This window comes from Microtus oregoni, unplaced genomic scaffold, assembly GCF_018167655.1.
Source record: "Microtus oregoni isolate MIOR12 unplaced genomic scaffold, Mior012 000015F_ref0000493, whole genome shotgun sequence".
Taxonomy (NCBI): domain Eukaryota; kingdom Metazoa; phylum Chordata; class Mammalia; order Rodentia; family Cricetidae; genus Microtus; species Microtus oregoni.
The window spans coordinates 47,051,321-47,069,374 of record NW_024543074.1 but is presented as its reverse complement, the minus strand read 5'-3'; the positions used below and the strand labels follow the sequence as shown (position 1 = coordinate 47,069,374).

The window sequence follows — 18,054 nt, the reverse complement described above, 5'->3', positions numbered from 1 at the left end:
TTAAATTTCATCATCTACAAATTCATCTTCTCAATAATAGACACTGGTAAGTATTGTGTAGGAATATTCTGATGTGGAATGTAGCATACAGTCATGTACTTCAGAAAGTGTGGGCACTAGAATACCATGCTGGTGAATTTACTATGGATTTATTGTGAGATTCTATGATATTGGAAGTGTATTTGTATATATTCATCACCAACAAGAAAACCATTGCAAAATAGAAACTGGTTTTGCTTAAATGTTGGCAAACAATTTTAGTGACTTATGATACTTACCTTCTCACAGACATGGGTGGAGATAATGAGACGACGGTTGCAGAATTCCTCCTCCTGGGACTCTCTGGAAAGTCAGAACAAGAAGACGTTGTCTTTGGGATGTTCTTGGGGATGTACATGATCACCATCTCTGGGAACCTCCTCATCATCCTGGCCATCAGCTGTGACCCTCATCTCCACACACCCATGTACTTCTTCTTGGCCAACCTCTCCAGTGTCGACATTTGCTTTTCCTCAGTCACTGTCCCCAAGGCACTGGTGAATCACATGGTGGGAAGCAAGTCCATCTCTTACACAGAGTGTATGATCCAGATCTATTTCTTTATCACATTTATCAACATGGACGGCTTCCTCCTGAGTGTGATGGCCTATGACCGCTATGTGGCCATTTGTCACCCACTCCACTACACCCTGATGATGAGCCCCAGACTCTGTGTCCTCCTGGTGGTCCTATCATGGATCATCACAAACCTGCATGCTCTCTTACACACTCTCCTCATGGTTGGACTCACCTTCTGTTCCCACAATGCAGTGCACCACTTCTTCTGTGACCCGTATCCTATCCTGAAGCTCTCTTGTTCTGACACCTTTATTAATGACCTGATGGTCTTCACTGTGGGTGGAGTGATATTCCTGACACCGTTTTCTTGCATTGTTGTTTCCTATGTTTACATTTTCTCTAATGTCCTGAAGATGCCCTCCACCCGTGGGATAAAGAAAGCCCTGTCCACATGTGGGTCTCACCTCACTGTGGTCTCTCTCTTCTATGGGGCAATCCTAGGGGTTTATATGCGTCCTTCATCCTCATACTCACTACAAGACACGGTGGCCACTGTCATCTTCACTGTGGTGACACCACTGGTCAATCCCTTCATCTACAGCCTGAGGAATCGTGACATGAAAGCAGCCCTAAGGAAGATGGTTCTCAGATGCTAGAATGTGAGATTTAAGAGCTGAGACGACTCCCGGACACCATGCATCTGTTCATCCTTGTAGAGAAAACAGTTCACAGATTGGTACAGAATGAATGCATGACTCTTCCTGTGACCAACACCAAATGATCATGGTTGTGTTTCTTAATCTTAAGCGGAAAGATTCTTTTTTTTTCATGAGTGCAGTAAATTGCCATCTGAATTGGACTTATCTGACATGCTCATCTCAAAAAGAAGAAACACTGGCTATGTTGTGGTTTGAGATGGTCCCATCCAATCTGTTTGATACATGCTCCCATAAAGAACTGGGACCTTTAGAGCACTTAAAGCTGATCCCCCTTCTCTGATTTCTTCGTGGCATCTAGTTCACCTGCTAGTGGGTAAATGGAAAGTTTTCCTCTGTCCCAGGCTTAAGCATGTCCTGTACATTTTGCAGCACAGAACTCAGCCTTTGCAGACCCTCTGCCCCCCTCCTGCCCTGTTGGCCTTTTCCTCCTCAGCATGGGGAATGATCCATTGGTGGTGCCACTCTGGATGGACCCTCTAATCTGGGGACAGTCAGCAAAACTGTCATTGTAGGCAGAGGATATGGTGGCATAAAGAAGATTTTTTTAGCCGGGCGGTGGTGGCGCACGCCTTTAATCCCAGCACTCGGGAGGCAGAGGTAGGCGGATCTCTGTGAGTTCGAGACCACCCTGGTCTACAGAGCTAGTTCCAGGACAGGCTCCAAAGCCACAGAGAAACCCTGTCTCGAAAAAACCAAAAAAAAAAAAAAAGAAGATTTTTTTTAAAAAACTAAATCAAAGGTAGAATATTATTTTATGATATGTTACATTTATTTATGCTGAGGAAAATGTATTTAATGATGCAAAGATGCGTTGCATTCTTTTATGCTGCATTTGTTTAATTCTGTGAAGTTGTATTTCTTTGCCTGTCTGCAATACCTGATTAGTCTAATGAAAAGCTGAATAGCCAATAGCAAGCAAGAGAAAGTATAGGCATGGCTAGCAGGCAGAGAAAATATATAGGAGGAGAAATCTGGGAGAGAGGATCAAGATGGGCAAGAGAACTAGGAGAGGAGGACTCTAGGAGTCACCCAGCCTCACAGAGGAAGAGTGAAAGTAAGATATACAAAGAGAAGGAAGAAGCTCATAGGCCAAAGGTAGGTGGGATAATTTAAGGAAAGTTGGCTATCAAGAAGTCAAGTTAAGGCAAGGCATTCATAAGTAATAATAAGCCTCTCTGTGTGTATTTATTTGGTAGCTGAGTGGTAGCCCCCCAAAGAGTAAAAGAGCCAAAATAATGAAAATCACAACTACAGTCAAATTAAGAAAGGATCTAGCAAGTTATGAGTATTTACATTAACCAACAATAATCAATAGCCTTCATATGCATGGAAAATATCCAGGAGGGCAATGAGTTCACATATATAATAATAATAATAATAATAATAATAATAATAATAATAATAATTGCACAGAACACACAAGAATACAGTTTGCTGTGTGATTTTTTTTCTCTTTTAACTCTTTGGAGGCCAAATACCCAGCTCCCAAATTAATCACACACACAGAGGCTTATTACAAGTTGTGATGCCCAGTCTTAGCTTGGCTTGTTTCTTGCCAGCTTTTCTTATCTTAAATTACCCCCTCTATCTTTTCTCTGGGGTTTGATCATTCTTACTTCTCTATATCTTACTCCGTGGCTGGGTGGCTGGCCCCCAGCATCTTCCCTTCCATGCTCTCTCCTTGCTCCTCTTCTTTCTCGTTTCTTCTTCTATTTATACACTCTGCCAGCCAGCCCTGCCTATTCTTGCTCCTGCCTTGCCATTGGCCCTTCAGCTCTTCATTTGACCATCGAGTGTTTTAGACAGGTAAAGTATCACAGCTTCACAGAGTTAAACACATGCATCATAAATAAAGCAACACACCTTAAAATAATATTCCCCAGCAACAGTTACTGTGAGTCGCTTACGGACACTGCAAAGCACAGAGACAGAATTGCACAAGGGGACGCTTCTTCCTAATAAACAGCTGATTCCAACATTCCAGAGAAGTGACATTCTGTTTGTCTCTAACTGAAAAGCAGTAAATGACAATAGAAATACAAGACAATTTTATCAGGCTATTAGGGTTAGCAATAGAGTTGCATGTTATAAACTTCTGTAGTCAAAGCAGAGATGAGCCCAAACATCCCACAGACTAGAGCATGAAGTACAGATTCAGACAGTGAAGGACAGGAACTTGTAGGGATTGGCCACTCTAGGTGTCAACCATGAAGCAAAGAGCCTGTGATAAGTAACTATTTCAGAGCTCCAGAGTCTACTCACAGTATGAGAAAAGATAGTTGTTTTTTTTTTTAAAAAAAGGGCACCTTGCTGATTGTAATGAGATATTTTTTGCAAAAACCATTAATGAAGTTGAGGAGACCTATCATTTTTGATTTATTGGGAATTTTTATACCAATTAATATTTCTAGAATTTTGTCAAGTGCTTTTTGTGCATCATTCATATGATTGTTTTAGAAATCACTGCAGTTGGATTTGGTATTTGATCAACACTCGATAGAGGGCTCTAATTTTGTTTAGGCCATACCAATGAAGATGATTTGTGATCTGATCACTAGTAATGTATTTGCTAAACTTTGCATCAAGTTCATTTTAACCCCAACCTCTACTCCTATTTGCCAAAATTTTATATTGTATTGCTATGTGATACATAATATTTATATACTGTGATATATATCATATCATATGTATTTGAAAGCACCATCTTACCAGACAAGATTAAATATAAATAATTAACCAAGAATAGAGCCCTAGCAATGAGCACTTGTGTAACATCTGACTTTCTGAGGATCCTAATTTTCAGTGCCCAGGAAGAATACAGACTGTGAACACTTCATCTGTGTCTCTAATTAGGTCCTCTGAGAAATCCACCCTAGGGGAGCACACACTTGGCACCATCTTCATGGAAGCACTGTCCCCAGGGATGGAGCATCAATTTATTCACTCCCAGTCACCCAAGCTTAACCAGAGAGAGCCACACGCCTCATTCTAGATGTTCTCTTCTAGGGACAAAGGCCCTTCCCTTCTCAGTATAATTTGTAGATTTCTCAAAATCCAGCCTCAAACATGGCACCAGCAGAGACAGAACTTTCCTGAAGACATCTGATAGCAGCCAAGAGCACCCAGGTAAGGAGGGTGAGGAAACAACAGAGGGCACCCCCACAGCAGGCAGACTCCCATAGACTTGAGCCCATGGGATGACAGAGAAAGAACTTCATTCAGTCCCTCTGCATCTGGCCAAGGTAAAAGGAGGAAAAGTGTCTCACTCCTCCATGTTTGTGCCTTGTTCCTGCATGAGGTTCTCTGCTCTAGGCACACAGGCGAAGCTGCAACGTGGATAGAGGAAGCACAAGAACAGAATGGAGGTTAGAGGGTTAGGAGCAGTACTGCAGACTGTTAGAAAGAATGCTCAGAAACAGAGAGAGACAGAGACAGAGAGAGAGAGAGAGAGAGAGAGAGAGAGAGAGAGAGACAAACACACAAAGAGAGACAGAGATGCAGAGAGAGAAACAGGGAGAGACACACAGAGGGAGACAGACACAGAGACTAGACAGAGAATGTCATTATTTTATCCTGGTCCTCTTCTTTGTTCTGTGCCTATCCCCTGGAGTGTGTGGTTGTATAATGAAGGTATCTCAGACTGTGGCTGCTTGGATGTTACTGAAACCGGGTAGTGGAGTGTTGACTGCTGCTGGAGTCCAGAGACAAAGCAGCCTTTAAGGTTCAGGGTCTCAGACCCCAGTGATACAGACATTTCTGCACGACTGGTATATCAGACACATCCGACAGTCCTACGACACACGGAAATCACTCAGCATAACAGACACATATTTAGGTAAACATATATGATACACATACACATATATCCCTCAATACATAGATGCATATTTACCTGCATAAATTCATACATGCATACATGTATAAATATATATATCCTGAAGGTTCTTTTTTTACAGTCATGGCAGCAACATTCTGTCTCCATAATGAATCTTTTTTTTTAAACTTTTTTTTTATTGAGAAAAGGAGAAAAAAAAACAAATTTCCTCCTCCTCCCAGCCTCCCATTTGCCTCCCCCTCCTCCCACCCTTCTCCCCCTCCTCCCACCCTTCTCCCCCTCCCCTCACTCCTCTCCCCCTCCCTCTCCAGCCCAAAGAGCAGTCAGGGTTCCCTGCCCTGTGGTAAGTCCTAGGTCCTCCCCCCTCCGTCCATTTCTAGGAAGGTGAACATCCAAACTGGCTAGGCTCCCACAAAGCCAGCACATTACGTAGGTTCAAAACCCCATGCCATTGTCCTTGGGTTCTCATCAGCCCTCATTGTTCGCCATGCTCAGAGAGTCCAGTTTTATCCCATGCTTTTTTAGTCACAGTCCAGCTGGCCTTGGTGAGCTCCCAATAGTTCAGCTCCGCTGTCTCAGTGGGTAGGTGCTCCATAATGAATCTTAAGGGGAAGTGGATTTGAAATCCAAAAGCTGGAGTTCAAGAGCCAATCAAAGAGAGGGGCATCCATGCATCACCTACTATGATGCACTGGGGCCCCGTGGAAGCTGCACACCTAGGGCTTAACCAATGATATGTTAGTATTATTCCTGTCAAATGACCATTCCAATGTCCACCATCTCTCAATGCACAGCATGAGAAAATTTGGAATAACTGAAACTTAATGCTCTTAGAAATGAACCTTAGCTGTGATCCTGCCCCACTGGAGCAAGTTGCCTTTACATCCCATTGAGTCTCTTTTTCTATTTCTTTGATGGGAAACTACCTTCCTTCAGGAACATTAGCATCTACAGGCAGAGGATCTTTTGATGGTCCTTATGAACTACCCATTATTCTGTTTCTCATCTGTCTGCTTCCCTCGATTTATTGGAAGCATATCCTAGCTTTATAAATATAATTTTGTGTATGTATGTGTTGTGTGTGTCCTCGTATGTTTGGGAGTGTAGGTGTCACAGCACTCATGCAGGGTTCTGCTTCTCACTTCACCATAAAAGCACTGGCATAGCAGACGTGCTCTATGGTGTGGAGTTTTAGGTGGGTTCAGGTCTTCACACTTACATGGCTCGTGCTTTACCCACTGAGCCATCTCCCCAGCCCTCATTCTAGATCTTTGTTGCTGCTGTTGTCACGCTGGTCTACATCCATGGCAAGGCTCCGGAAGTGACCTTGGATTCCCATCCCAGCGCTGTGCTTAGCTCCACTCTTACAGCAGCAGTCAGCTCGCTGTCTGGACCACATGAGCATCCTGTAACCGACGTCATCAATTTCCATGTCATGTTCTGTCCCTGCAGCCAGGCCATTTCTCCTGACACCTGTCTCCTCTCCTCCCCTTCCTCAGCCAGGCCTCTGACCACCCCAGGGTGACTCTCCTCCCTTCTCAGCTGTAATTGCCTTGCATCCCTCCATGGGCATTGCAGTCCAGATGTTTTCCTGACCTCCTGACCATGGAGAAGTCTTAGCCTGGGGATTGTCTTTGAGATGCACATGAATCTGCATTTTATCCACCTGTAAAACATTTTATCTCCAACAGAAAAACAATGAATGCACTTATGCCCTGTATGTCCCGACCCCCCCCCCCCCCCCCCCCGTTCTGAATGTGGAAAGGTGGGAACACTGCATATAAGAATCTGGGCAGTGTCTCAGGTGAGCAGGCAAACAGCTGTGAATAAGGTGAAAATCTCCTAGTAGCTGATAGAAAGTGAAGGCCTAACCACCAGCCGGTCTGTCAGACTATTGATCTTCCTAACTGTGAGCATGTGGAAAAACCACAGGGCCACCTCCAGGTTTATAATCTATGGCACTTAGTAGTGACCTTTTATTAGATTAAAATTTAATAAAAAGTAGCTAATATAACATACACATTTCTGGGGACTTTGTACCTGCCTATAGTCCCAGCCAGTTGGATGTTAAGGCGGGAGGATTATTTAAGCCCAGAAATTCCTGATCAGACCAAACAACATGTACGAAAAAGTATGCTTGTATGTCTGTGTTTTGTGGTGTCTATGTGTTTGTTAGTGTATGTATGTGTGTGTTGTACATAGTGTACGTGTGTGTTCATGCACCTAGGTGTGGTTGTGTTTGTGTGTGTGTGAGCGTGCCTGTCCATGTGTGTATATGTGTAACACGGAGAACAAGACCTTTAACCTGTTTTGAACTCTCACTAATATTGATCAGCAATTTTGCTAAATCATCTAGCTGCCCACTCCTCCATTTCTTCATGTAAACTATGCAACGTAGTAGCCAATTCCTAGACTGAGTTAGCTGTTGTATAAAATGTACATATATATGGCACTAATCAAACAAGAGCAGAATCAATAATCTTACACTCATTAGAATTCACTCCTTTCATATGGACAACTCTTTTGCTATAAAACTACATTTTCCTAATTTTCTGAGAAATCGCCACACTGACATCCAAAGGGGTTGCACCAGCTTGCATTCCCAGCAGCAATGCAGGAGTGTTCCCTTTTCCCCACAACATCTCCAGCATAAGTTGTCATTAGTATTTTTGATTTTGGCCACTCTTACAGGTGTAAGATGGAATCTCAGAGTTGTTTTGATTTGTATTTCTCTGATGACTAAGGATGTTGAACATTTCCTTAAGTGTCTTTCAGCCATTTTAGATTCCTCTGTTGAGAGTTTTCTGTTTAGGTCTGTACTCCATATATTTTTATTGGATTATGTGATCTTTTGGTGTCCAATTTCTTGAGTTCTTTGTATATTTTGGGTATCAGACCTCTGTCTGATGTGGAATTAGTGAAGATCTTTTCCCATTCTGTAGGCTGTCATTGTGTCTTGTTAACCATGTCCTTTGCTTTACAGAATCTTTTCGGTTTTAGGAGGTCCTATCCTCAAGACCCAATAATACCACTTTTGGGTATATATCCAAAGGATGCTCAATCGTGCCACAAGGACATGTGCTCAACCATGTTCATAGCAGATTTGTTTGTCATAGCCAGAACCTGGAAATGTCCCTTGATCAAAGAATGGGTTAGAAAAATGTGGTACATTTACACAATGGAGTACTACACAGCAGAAAAAAAATAATGGCATCTTGAATTTTGCAGGAAAATGGATGGAGCTAGAAAACATTATTTTGAGTGAGGTAACCCAGACACAGAAAGACAATTATCACATGTACTCACTCATAGGTGTTTTTTTTTTTTCTCGTTGTCTGCTGTGGCAGTCTTTTTTTTTTAATTTATTTATTTATTAAGGATTTCTGCCTCCTCCCCGCCACCGCCTCCCATTTCCCTCCCCCTCCCCCGATAAAGTCCCCCTCCCTCATCTGCTCAAAGAGCAATCAGGGTTCCCTGACCTGTGGGAAGCCCAAGGACCACCCACCTCTATCCAGGTCTAGTAAGGTGAGCATCCAAACTGCCTAGGCTCCCACAAAGCCAGTACGTGCAGTAGGATCAAAAACCCACTGCGATTGTTCTTGAGTTCTCAGTATTCCTCATTGTCCGCTATGTTCAGCTAGTCTGGATTTATCCCATGCTTTTTCAGACCCAGGCCAGCTGGCCTTGGTGAGTTCCCGATAGAACATCCCCATTGTCTCAGTGTGTGGGTGCACCCCTCGCAGTCCTGAGTTCCTTGCTCGTGCTCCCTCTCCTTCTGCTCCTGATTTGGACCTTGAGATTTCTGTCCGGTGCTCCAATGTGGGTCTCTGTCTTTGTCTCCTTTCATCGCCTGATGAAGGTTAATATTAAGGGGGATGCCTATGTGTTTGTCTTTGGATTCACCTTCTTATTTAGCTTCTCTAGGAACATGAATTATAAGCTCAATGTCCTTTATTTATGGCTAGAAACCAAATATGAGTGAGTACATCCCATGTTCCTCTTTTTGGGTCTGGCGTACCTCACTCAGGATAGTGTTTTCTATTTCCATCCATTTGTATGCAAAATTCAAGAAGTCCTTGTTTTTTACTGCTGAGTAATACTCTAATATGTATATATTCCATACTTTCTTCATCCATTCTTCCATTGAAGGGCATCTAGGTTGTTTCCAGATTCTGGCTATTACAAACAATGCTGCTATGAACATAGTTGAGCATATACTTTGGTTGTATGATAGGGCCTCTCTTGGGTATGTTCCCAAGAGTGGTATTGCTGGGTCCAGGGGTAGGTTGATCCCGAATTTCCTGAGAAACCGCCACACTGCTTTCCAGAGTGGTTGCACTAGTTTGCATTCCCACCAGCAGTGGGTGAGTGTACCACTTTCTCCACAACCTCTCCAGCAAAGGCTATCATTGGTGTTTTTTATTTTAGCCATTCTGACAGGTGTAAGATGGTATCTTAAAGTTGTCTTGATTTGTATTTCCCTGATCGCTAAGGAAGTTGAGCATGACCTTAAGTGTCTTTTGGCCATTTGAAGTTCTTCTGTTGAGAATTCTCTGTTCAGCTCAGTGCCCCATTTATAATTGGGTTGATTAGCCTTTTACGGTCTAGTTTCTTGAGATCTTTATATATTTTGGAGATCAGACCTTTGTCAGTTGCGGGGTTGGTGAAGATCTTCTCCCAGTCAGTGGGTTGCCTTTTTGTCTTAGTGACAGTGTCCTTTGCTTTACAGAAGCTTCTCAGTCTCAGGAGGTCCCATTTATTCAATGATGCCCTTAGTGTCTGTGCTGCTGGGGTTAAACGTAGGAAGTGGTCTCCTGTGCCCATGTGCTGTAGAGTACTTCCCACTTTCTCTTCTGTCAGGTTCAGTGTGTTCGGACTGATATTGAGGTCTTTAATCCATTTGGACTTGAGTTTTGTGCATGGTGATAGATATGGATCTATTTTCATTCTTCTACAGATTGACATCCAGTTTTGCCAGCACAATTTGTTGAAGATGCTCTCTTTTTTCCATTGTATACTTTTAGCTCCTTTATCGAAAATCAGGTGTTCATAGGTTTGTGGGTTAAAGTCAGGGTCTTCTATTTCATTCCATTGGTCAACTTCTCTGTTTTTATGCCAATACCAAGCTGTTTTCAATACTGTAGCTCTATAATAGAGTTTGAAGTCAGGGATGGTAATGCCTCCAGACAATCCTTTATTGTATAAGATAGTTTTGGCTATCCTGGGTTTTTTGTTTTTCCATATAAAGTTGATTATTGTCTTCTCCAGATCTGTGAAGAATTTTGATGGGATTTTGATGGGGATTGCATTGAATCTATAGATTACCTTTGGTAGAATTGCCATTTTTACTATGTTGATCCTCCCAATCCAAGAGCAAGGGAGGTCCTTCCATTTTCTGGTGTCCTCTTCAATTTCTTTCTTCAATGCCTTATAGTTCTTGTCAAATAGATCTTTCACTTCCTTGGTCAGAGTTACCCCAAGATATTTTATGCTATTTGTGGCTATCGTGAAAGGTGATGCTTCTCTGATTTCCCTCTCTGCTTCCTTATCCTTAGTGTATAGGAACGCAACTGATTTTTTGGAGTTGATCTTGTATCCTGACACATTACTAAAGGTGTTTATCAGCTGTAGGAGTTCTTTGGTAGAATTTTTGGGGTTGCTTATGTATACTATCATATCATCTGCAAATAACAAAAGCTTAACTTTTTCCTTTCCAATATGAATCCCCTTGATCTCCTTATGTTGTCTTATTGCTATTGCTAGAACTTCAAGCACTATATTGAAGAGGTATGGAGAGAGTGGACATCCTTTGTCGTGTTCCTGATTTTAGTGGGATGGCTTTGAGTTTTTCTCTGTTTAATTTAATGTTAGCTGTCGGCTTGCTGTAAATAGCTTTTATTATATTTAGGTAGGACCCTTGTATCCCTATTCTCTCCAAGACCTTTATCATAAAGGGGTGTTGAATTTTGTCGAATGCTTTTTCAGCATGTAATGAAGTGATCATATGGTTTTTTTCTTTCAGTTTATTTACATGGTGGATTACATTGATAGATTTGCGTATGTTGAACCAGCCCTGCATCTCTGGGATGAAGCCTACTTGATCATAATGGATAATTTTTCTAATGTGTTCTTGGATTCGGTTTGCCGGTATTTTATTGAGAATTTTTGTGTCGATATTCGTGAGTGAGATAGGCCTGTAATTCTCTTTCTTGGTTGGGTCTTTGTGTGGTTTTGGTATCAGGGTAACTGTAGCTTCATAAAAGGAATTTGGCAATGACTTCTGTATCTATATTGTGAAATACAATAAGGAGTATAGGTATTAGTTCTTCTTGGAAGTTCTGGTAGAATTCTGCATTGAAACCATCTGGTCCTGGGCTTTTTTTCAGAGGCAGATTTTTGATAACCGTTTCTAATTCTTCGCCAGTAACAGGTCTATTTAGATCATTCACCTGGTCTTGGTTTAGCTTTGGTATATGGTACTTATTTAAAAAAAATGTCCATTTCTTTTGTATTTTCCAGTTTTGTGGCATACAGGCTTTTGTAGTAAGATCTAATGATTCTCTGAATTTCCTCTGTGTCTGTGGTTATGTCCCCCTTTTCATTTCTGATCTGATTTATTTGCGTGTTCTCTCTCTGTCTTTTAATTAGTTTGGATAGGGGTTTGTCAATCTTATTGATTTTCTCCCAAGAACCAACTTTTTGCTTCATTGATTCTTTGGACTGTTTTCTGTGTTTCTATTTTGTTGATTTCCGCCCTCAGTTTTATTATTTCCAGTCTTCTACTTCTCCTGGGTGTGTCTGCTTCTTTTTTTTCTAGAGCTTTCAGGTGTGTTGTTAAGTCCCCAATGTATGCATTCTCCGTTTTCTTTAAGTGGGCACTTAGTGCTATGAACTTTCCTCTTAGCACTGCTTTCATTGTGTCCCATAGGTTTGAGTATGTTGTCTCTTTATTTTCATTAAGTTCAAGGAAGACTTTAATTTCTTTCTTAATTTCTTCCTTGACCCAGGTGTGGTTCAGTAGTTGACTGTTCAGTTTCCATGAGTTTGTCGGCTTTCTGTGGGTAGCATGGTTGTTGCCTTCTAACTTTAATCCGTGGTGATCAGATAGGACACAGGTGGACACTGATATTTTTTTGTATCTGTGGAGGTTTCCTTTGTTTCCAAGTATGTGGTCAATTTTTGAGAAGGTTCCATGAGCTGCAGAGAAGAAGGTATATTCTTTCCTATTTGGGTGGAATATTCTATAGATGTCTGTTAAGTCCAATTGCTTCATTACCTCCAATAATTCTCTTAATTCTCTATTAGGTTTCTGTCTGATTGATCTGTCCATTGGAGAGAGAGGTGTGTTGAAGTCTCCTACTACTAGTGTGTGTGGTTTGATGTCTGCCTTGAGTTCTAGTAATATTTCTTTTACATAAGTGGGTGCTTTTATATTAGGGGCATAGATATTCAGCATTGAGACGTCATCCTGATGAATTGTTCCTGTTATGAGTGTAAAGTGTCCATCTCGGTCTCTTCTGATTGATTTTAGTTTGAAGTCAGTTTTGTTAGAAATTAGTATGGCCTCACCTGCTTTTTTCTTAGGACCATTTGCTTGAAACACCTTTTCCCAACCCTTTACTCTGAGTAGGTGCCTGTCTTTGTGGTTGAGATGTGTTTCTTGCAAACAGCAGAATGTTGGATCCTGTTTTCGTATCCAATCTCTTAGCCTGTGCCTTTTTATAGGTGAATTGAGACCATTAATATTAAGTGATATTAATGACCAGTGGTTGTTTACTCCGGTTATTCTTATTGTTTTTGGTAGTAGAGATTGTGTGTCTCCCTTCTTTGAGATGTGCTGGTGAAGGGTCGCTAGATGCCTGAGTTATTGTAGGCAGTGTTGGCAATGTTGGATTCCTTGGGTTGCAATTTTCCTTCTATTACTTTCTGTAGGGCTGGATTTGTGGCTACGTATTGTTTAAATTTGTTCTTATCCTGGAATGTCTTGTTTTCTCCATTGATAGTGAACGATAGCTTGGCTGTGTATAGTAGTTTGGGTTTGCATCCATGGTCTCTTAGCTTCTGCAGTACATCTATCCAGGACCTTCTGGCTTTCTTGGTTTTCATAGAGAAGTCAGGTGTAAGTCTGATCGGTTTACCTTTATAAGTTACTTGGCCTTTTTCCTTTGCAGCTCTTAATATTCTTTCTTTAACCTGTATATTTTGTGTTTTGATTATTATATGGCGAGGAGATGTTTTTCTTTGATCCAGTCTGTTTGGTGTTCTGTATGCTTCTTGCATATTTAAATGAATATATTTCTTTATGTTGGGAAAGTTTTCTTCCATAATTGTGTTAAAAATATTTTCTGGGCCTTTGAGCTGTGACTCTTCTCCTTCTTCTATTCCTATTATTCTTAGGTTTGGTCTTTTTATTGTGTCCCATATTTTCTGAATGTTTTGTGTTGATAATTTGTTGGCTTTGCTGTTTTCTTTGATCTGTTCATTTATTTTCTCTATGGTGTCCTCAGAATCTGAGATTCTTTCTTCTATCTTTTGTATTCTATTGATTATGCTTGTTCCTATAGACTCTGCTCGTTGACCTAGATTTTCCATACCCAGCTGGTCCTCAGTTTGTTTTTTTTTTTCCTTGCCTTCATTTAAGTTTTCGATTCTTGAACTGTTTCCATTACCTGTTTGATCGTTTTTTCTTGGTTTCCCAGGGTATCATGTACGTATTTACTCATTTCTTCAAACTTTTTGTTATACTTCTCATTCATTTCTTTAAGGGCCTTTTTTACATGTTGTTTAAGGGACTGTATTGCTTTCATAAAGTCAATTTTTTCCACTTCTTCTGTGTTAGGTTGTTCAAATACTTCTGTTGTAAGATCATTGGGTTCTGGTGTTTTCATGTTGTTTTTCAGATTATTGGGTGAATTCTTGCCTTGGCGCCTGCCCATCTCCTCCTCTGGATCCTATCTAATGGGTCTTTTAAAAACTGGATCAGGTTTCCCTGCTGGCCAGGGCCTCCTCTTACAAAATGCCCTCACTCTGTTTCCTGGTTCCTGCTGCAGGCCAAGAACCCTCTCACTCCTCCAAAGGGTCTTCAGGACAGGACCAGGCTCCCCGTTTGCCAGTGACCTCGCCAAGAAAAGGCCTACCTCTTTGATTTAATTGTAGTAGGGCGATCTGCTCTCGTTATTGCACGCCCGTCCCCGCCGCTTGCATCTGCCTCCCGCCGGTCCCTGCTGCTTGCGTCTGCCGCTGCGCTGGTCCCCTAAAGCCTCTTCCTGATTGCGGTGCCTCTCCGCCACGTCTGGATGCTGCGCCTCTCCACCTCTGCGCATCTGGACGCCGTGCCTCTCCACCTCTCATAGGTGGTTTTTAAACATGAACAAAGAAAGACAGCCTACAAACCACAATCCCAGAGGACTTAGACAACAATATGAACATTAAGAGAGACTTACATAGATATAATCTACATGGGAAGTAGAAAGTATAAAAAGACAAGATCTCTTGGATAAATTGGGAGCATGTGGACCTTGGGGGAGGACGGAAAGGGGAGGGGAGAGGCAGGGAGTGGAGCAGAGGAAAATGTAGAGCTCAATAAATAACAATAAAAAATTTAAATATACATTTTAAGTGATTTTACTAGCAGTTGTTTCTAAACTAATGAGCAATATTTTCTAAACCACATAAAAAGTTTTCTCCAAGAGTTGGTGAATGATTTCTCTATACGTACCTCACTTTCTTCTCCAGAGACATGGATAATGACAATCAGACGACAGTCACAGAATTCCTCCTCCTGGGACTCTCTGAAGAGTCAGAACAAGAAGACATTGTCTTTGGAATGTTCTTCGGGATGTACATGGTCACCATCTCTGGAAACCTCCTCATCATCCTGGCCATCAGCTGTGACCCTCATCTCCACACACCCATGTACTTCTTCTTGGCCAACCTCTCCAGTGTCGACATCTGCTTTTCCTCAGTCACCGTCCCCAAGGCACTGTTGAATCACATGGTGGGAAGCAAGTCCATCTCTTACATGGAGTGTTTGATGCAGATCTACTTCTTGTTCGCATTTGGCAACATGGACAGTTTCCTCCTGAGCGTGATGGCCTATGACCGCTATGTGGCCATTTGTCACCCACTCCACTACACCCTGATGATGAGCCCCAGACTCTGTGTCCTCCTGGTGGCCATATCATGGGTTATCACAAACCTGCATGCTCTTTTGCACACTCTCCTCCTGGTCCGACTCACCTTCTGTTCCCACAATACAGTGCCCCACTTCTATTGTGATCTCTACCCTCTCCTGAAACTCTCTTGTTCAGATACCTTTATCAATGATGTCACAGCCTTTGCTGAGGGTGCAGTGGTATTTCTAATACCATTTATATGCATCATTGTTTCCTATGTTTACATTTTCTCCAATGTCTTGAAGATGCCCTCTGCCCAGGGGATGAGAAAGGCCATGTCCACTTGTGGTTCTCACCTCACTGTGGTCTGCCTCTTCTATGGGGTAGTCCTAGGAGTTTATATGCACCCTCCTTCCTCCTACTCACTACAGGATGCAATGGCCTCTGTCTTCTTCACAGTGGTTATACCCATGACCAATCCCTTCCTCTACAGCCTGAGGAATCGTGACATGAAAGGAGCCTTAAGGAAGATAATTCTCAGATCCTTGAATTTGAAATTTGTAGAGCTCAGAGGAAGAGCAGGTGGCAAGTAAAGTTCAAGGTGTCATCCCACCAGCCCTGATAGGTGAATCTCTGCTAGAGAAGGCCCTGAGATCACAGACCCTGGAATGCTTTTTGCTTTTGCTGTGCCTTTCCATGTTTGTTGCTGCCATCTTTCTCTGGTATCTGGCATGCTGTTCATGGGTATGGGGAGATCCCAACTGTCTGTAATGTGGTGTGTTTCTCTCAAGGAAACATCCCATTCTACTTGGCATTTTTACCTGTGGATTGTTGTGAAGATGATTCCTCCTTCAGCTGTACTGTCTAATTGATAATAATAAAGTTAGGTTATACAGAGTTTTGATAGATAAAAATAAATACAAGGAAATTTTACACAGCTAGGACTTATGAGTGTCACCAAAGGAGCTGAATAGACCATAACTCAAGTTAACAATTAAGAAATATATTTGAATCCCAGGAGCCAGGCTGACTTGAGTTCTCTTTATCTTGAAAGGCACAGTCACAGGTTTCGATGTGCATCATCAGCTGAAACAAAGCTTTGCAATAACTTCAGGTTAGAGCAGATGTTTTGGTAATAGCTATGAGATGAAAAACCCCAGAAAATAATACAAAGTTTAAAGGGACACAGCAGCTGAGATAAAAAAAAAAAGACAAAGCAAGGCAATTGTTACTTGCTGACACACTTTCCCTTTCTATGGCTGCTTGATGACCAAAAGTAATGATTAATTCTTTGTACTCATTCCTACCTTCAAGCTCCTGATAGAAGAAACTATTGATCAGTGGGTATGCACCCTATAGATTTAAAGTACAACCGACTGGTTTTTATGTATTAATATTTGGTTTGTGATTCTTTTAAGATTACCTATGGTATCAGCTCTTAAGATAATTAATAAAGTGATTGATTCTTTGTAACAGCAATATGCAGCCTGCCAACAAAACGGCTGAGAAAAAAAAATTGCTTTCTGCTTGCTCATGGTCTGTTAATCTTTTACAATATACTTAGATGTAAATGTATGTGGGTTATCAGCATGACTTTGTTTTAATCATTTAAGGGATACAGAAAACATGTTTTTACCTGTATTCATTATAATCATTCACTTGAAAAATAAGATGTAAGCACATTGTGATTCCTATGTTGCCTGAAAGATTTTGTTGGGGTGTATAAGCTGTAGGAAACCATGAAGAGAGTGTAACTGTCTTTCCCCCTAACCTCCTCAGATAGAAAAGTCTAGTAGGTGTCACCTCCATGGATTCCTTCTCAACTCTGAACTGCTGATGGCATCAATAAGAGGTCTCCTAAACATCATTTATTTCTTCATTTTTATAAAGATGTACCTAGACTGGTCCAGTGCTCACATGACCTTGCCTTGGGTTACTAATAGATGATTGTGATTATGCTTCATTGTGGGCACTAACTAATACTCTCTGTCACACGCTCTTTATCTCTTCAAGGGGATGATTCTAAGATGCTCAGTTCACAAATAAGAAAAATTGAGAACATTTGGGAACATTCTGAACTGGGATAAGTTTAACATCCCATGAGATGCTGGCTGCCATAATGATCAGGGAATATTAAGAGATGGAGACACCTGCCCCTGTGGCCTCAAACAGAACTGCAGTTAGCCTGGTAAATGACCTACAGGAAGTTTACCTCACCCATGATAACAACTAGAGGTTGTTGGTTATAATAGAGTGCTCCATTCTCAGAGTCTCTGGTAACTGAGATGTTGACACTTCTCCCGTCTACCAGGTCCCTCTGCTACATTCTATAGCTCAGAACACTACCTGCCCCCTTCTCATCCCACCTAACATTTCAAGGGTTTTGTTCCTCAGCATGATTCTTAGGGATGCCTCAGAAGTACCAGGAAACCTTGGGTAGTAGCTGTGTTCATCAAAAGATGCTCAATGTCCCTGCACATTCCCATGGGCTACAGGAAGCAGAGATTTCCTTACAAAGCTGAAGTGTCTAGAGTCCCAGACATGCCTAGGGACATGGGGACTTGAATTAATGTCACGATTATAATTGGGACTCAGGACTTCTGAGTCCAAGTTCAAGCCTATTCTGGAATATGGGTCAGAGTGTCCAGCCCTCTTCACCTGTCATGTTCTTTCCTCACATCCAGATAGGTCTGCCCTCCATCTTCTGGGTTGGGACAGTGGTCACTCTTCAGTAGCTCTCCCTTCATGGTCTCTGGGTCCTCGCTTCTTTTCGCCCCATACTACTGACTTACAGGTCCTTGCTGTCCTCACCATCAGCTTCTTCCAG

At 41.8% G+C, this 18,054-nt stretch overlaps 2 protein-coding genes across 2 annotated transcripts; both read left to right on the top strand.

Annotated features, from left to right (window-relative positions):
• The first annotated feature begins 290 nt into the window (after positions 1-290).
• Positions 291-1,214, top strand: LOC121456372 (olfactory receptor 1361-like). The gene has a single exon (XM_041664450.1). It carries the CDS (start codon positions 291-293, stop codon positions 1,212-1,214), a length of 924 nt encoding a protein of 307 aa, XP_041520384.1.
• A 13,637-nt stretch (positions 1,215-14,851) lies between these two features.
• Positions 14,852-15,820, top strand: LOC121456371 (olfactory receptor 1361-like). Its single transcript, XM_041664449.1, has one exon. It carries the CDS (start codon positions 14,852-14,854, stop codon positions 15,818-15,820), a length of 969 nt encoding a protein of 322 aa, XP_041520383.1.
• The last annotated feature ends 2,234 nt before the right edge of the window (positions 15,821-18,054 follow it).

Excerpts from the sequence above, each read along its gene's own strand:
- LOC121456372 (XM_041664450.1), top strand. The coding sequence starts at position 291 with ATGGGTGGAGATAATGAGACGACGGTTGCAGAATTCCTCCTCCTGGGA.
- LOC121456371 (XM_041664449.1), top strand. The coding sequence starts at position 14,852 with ATGGATAATGACAATCAGACGACAGTCACAGAATTCCTCCTCCTGGGA.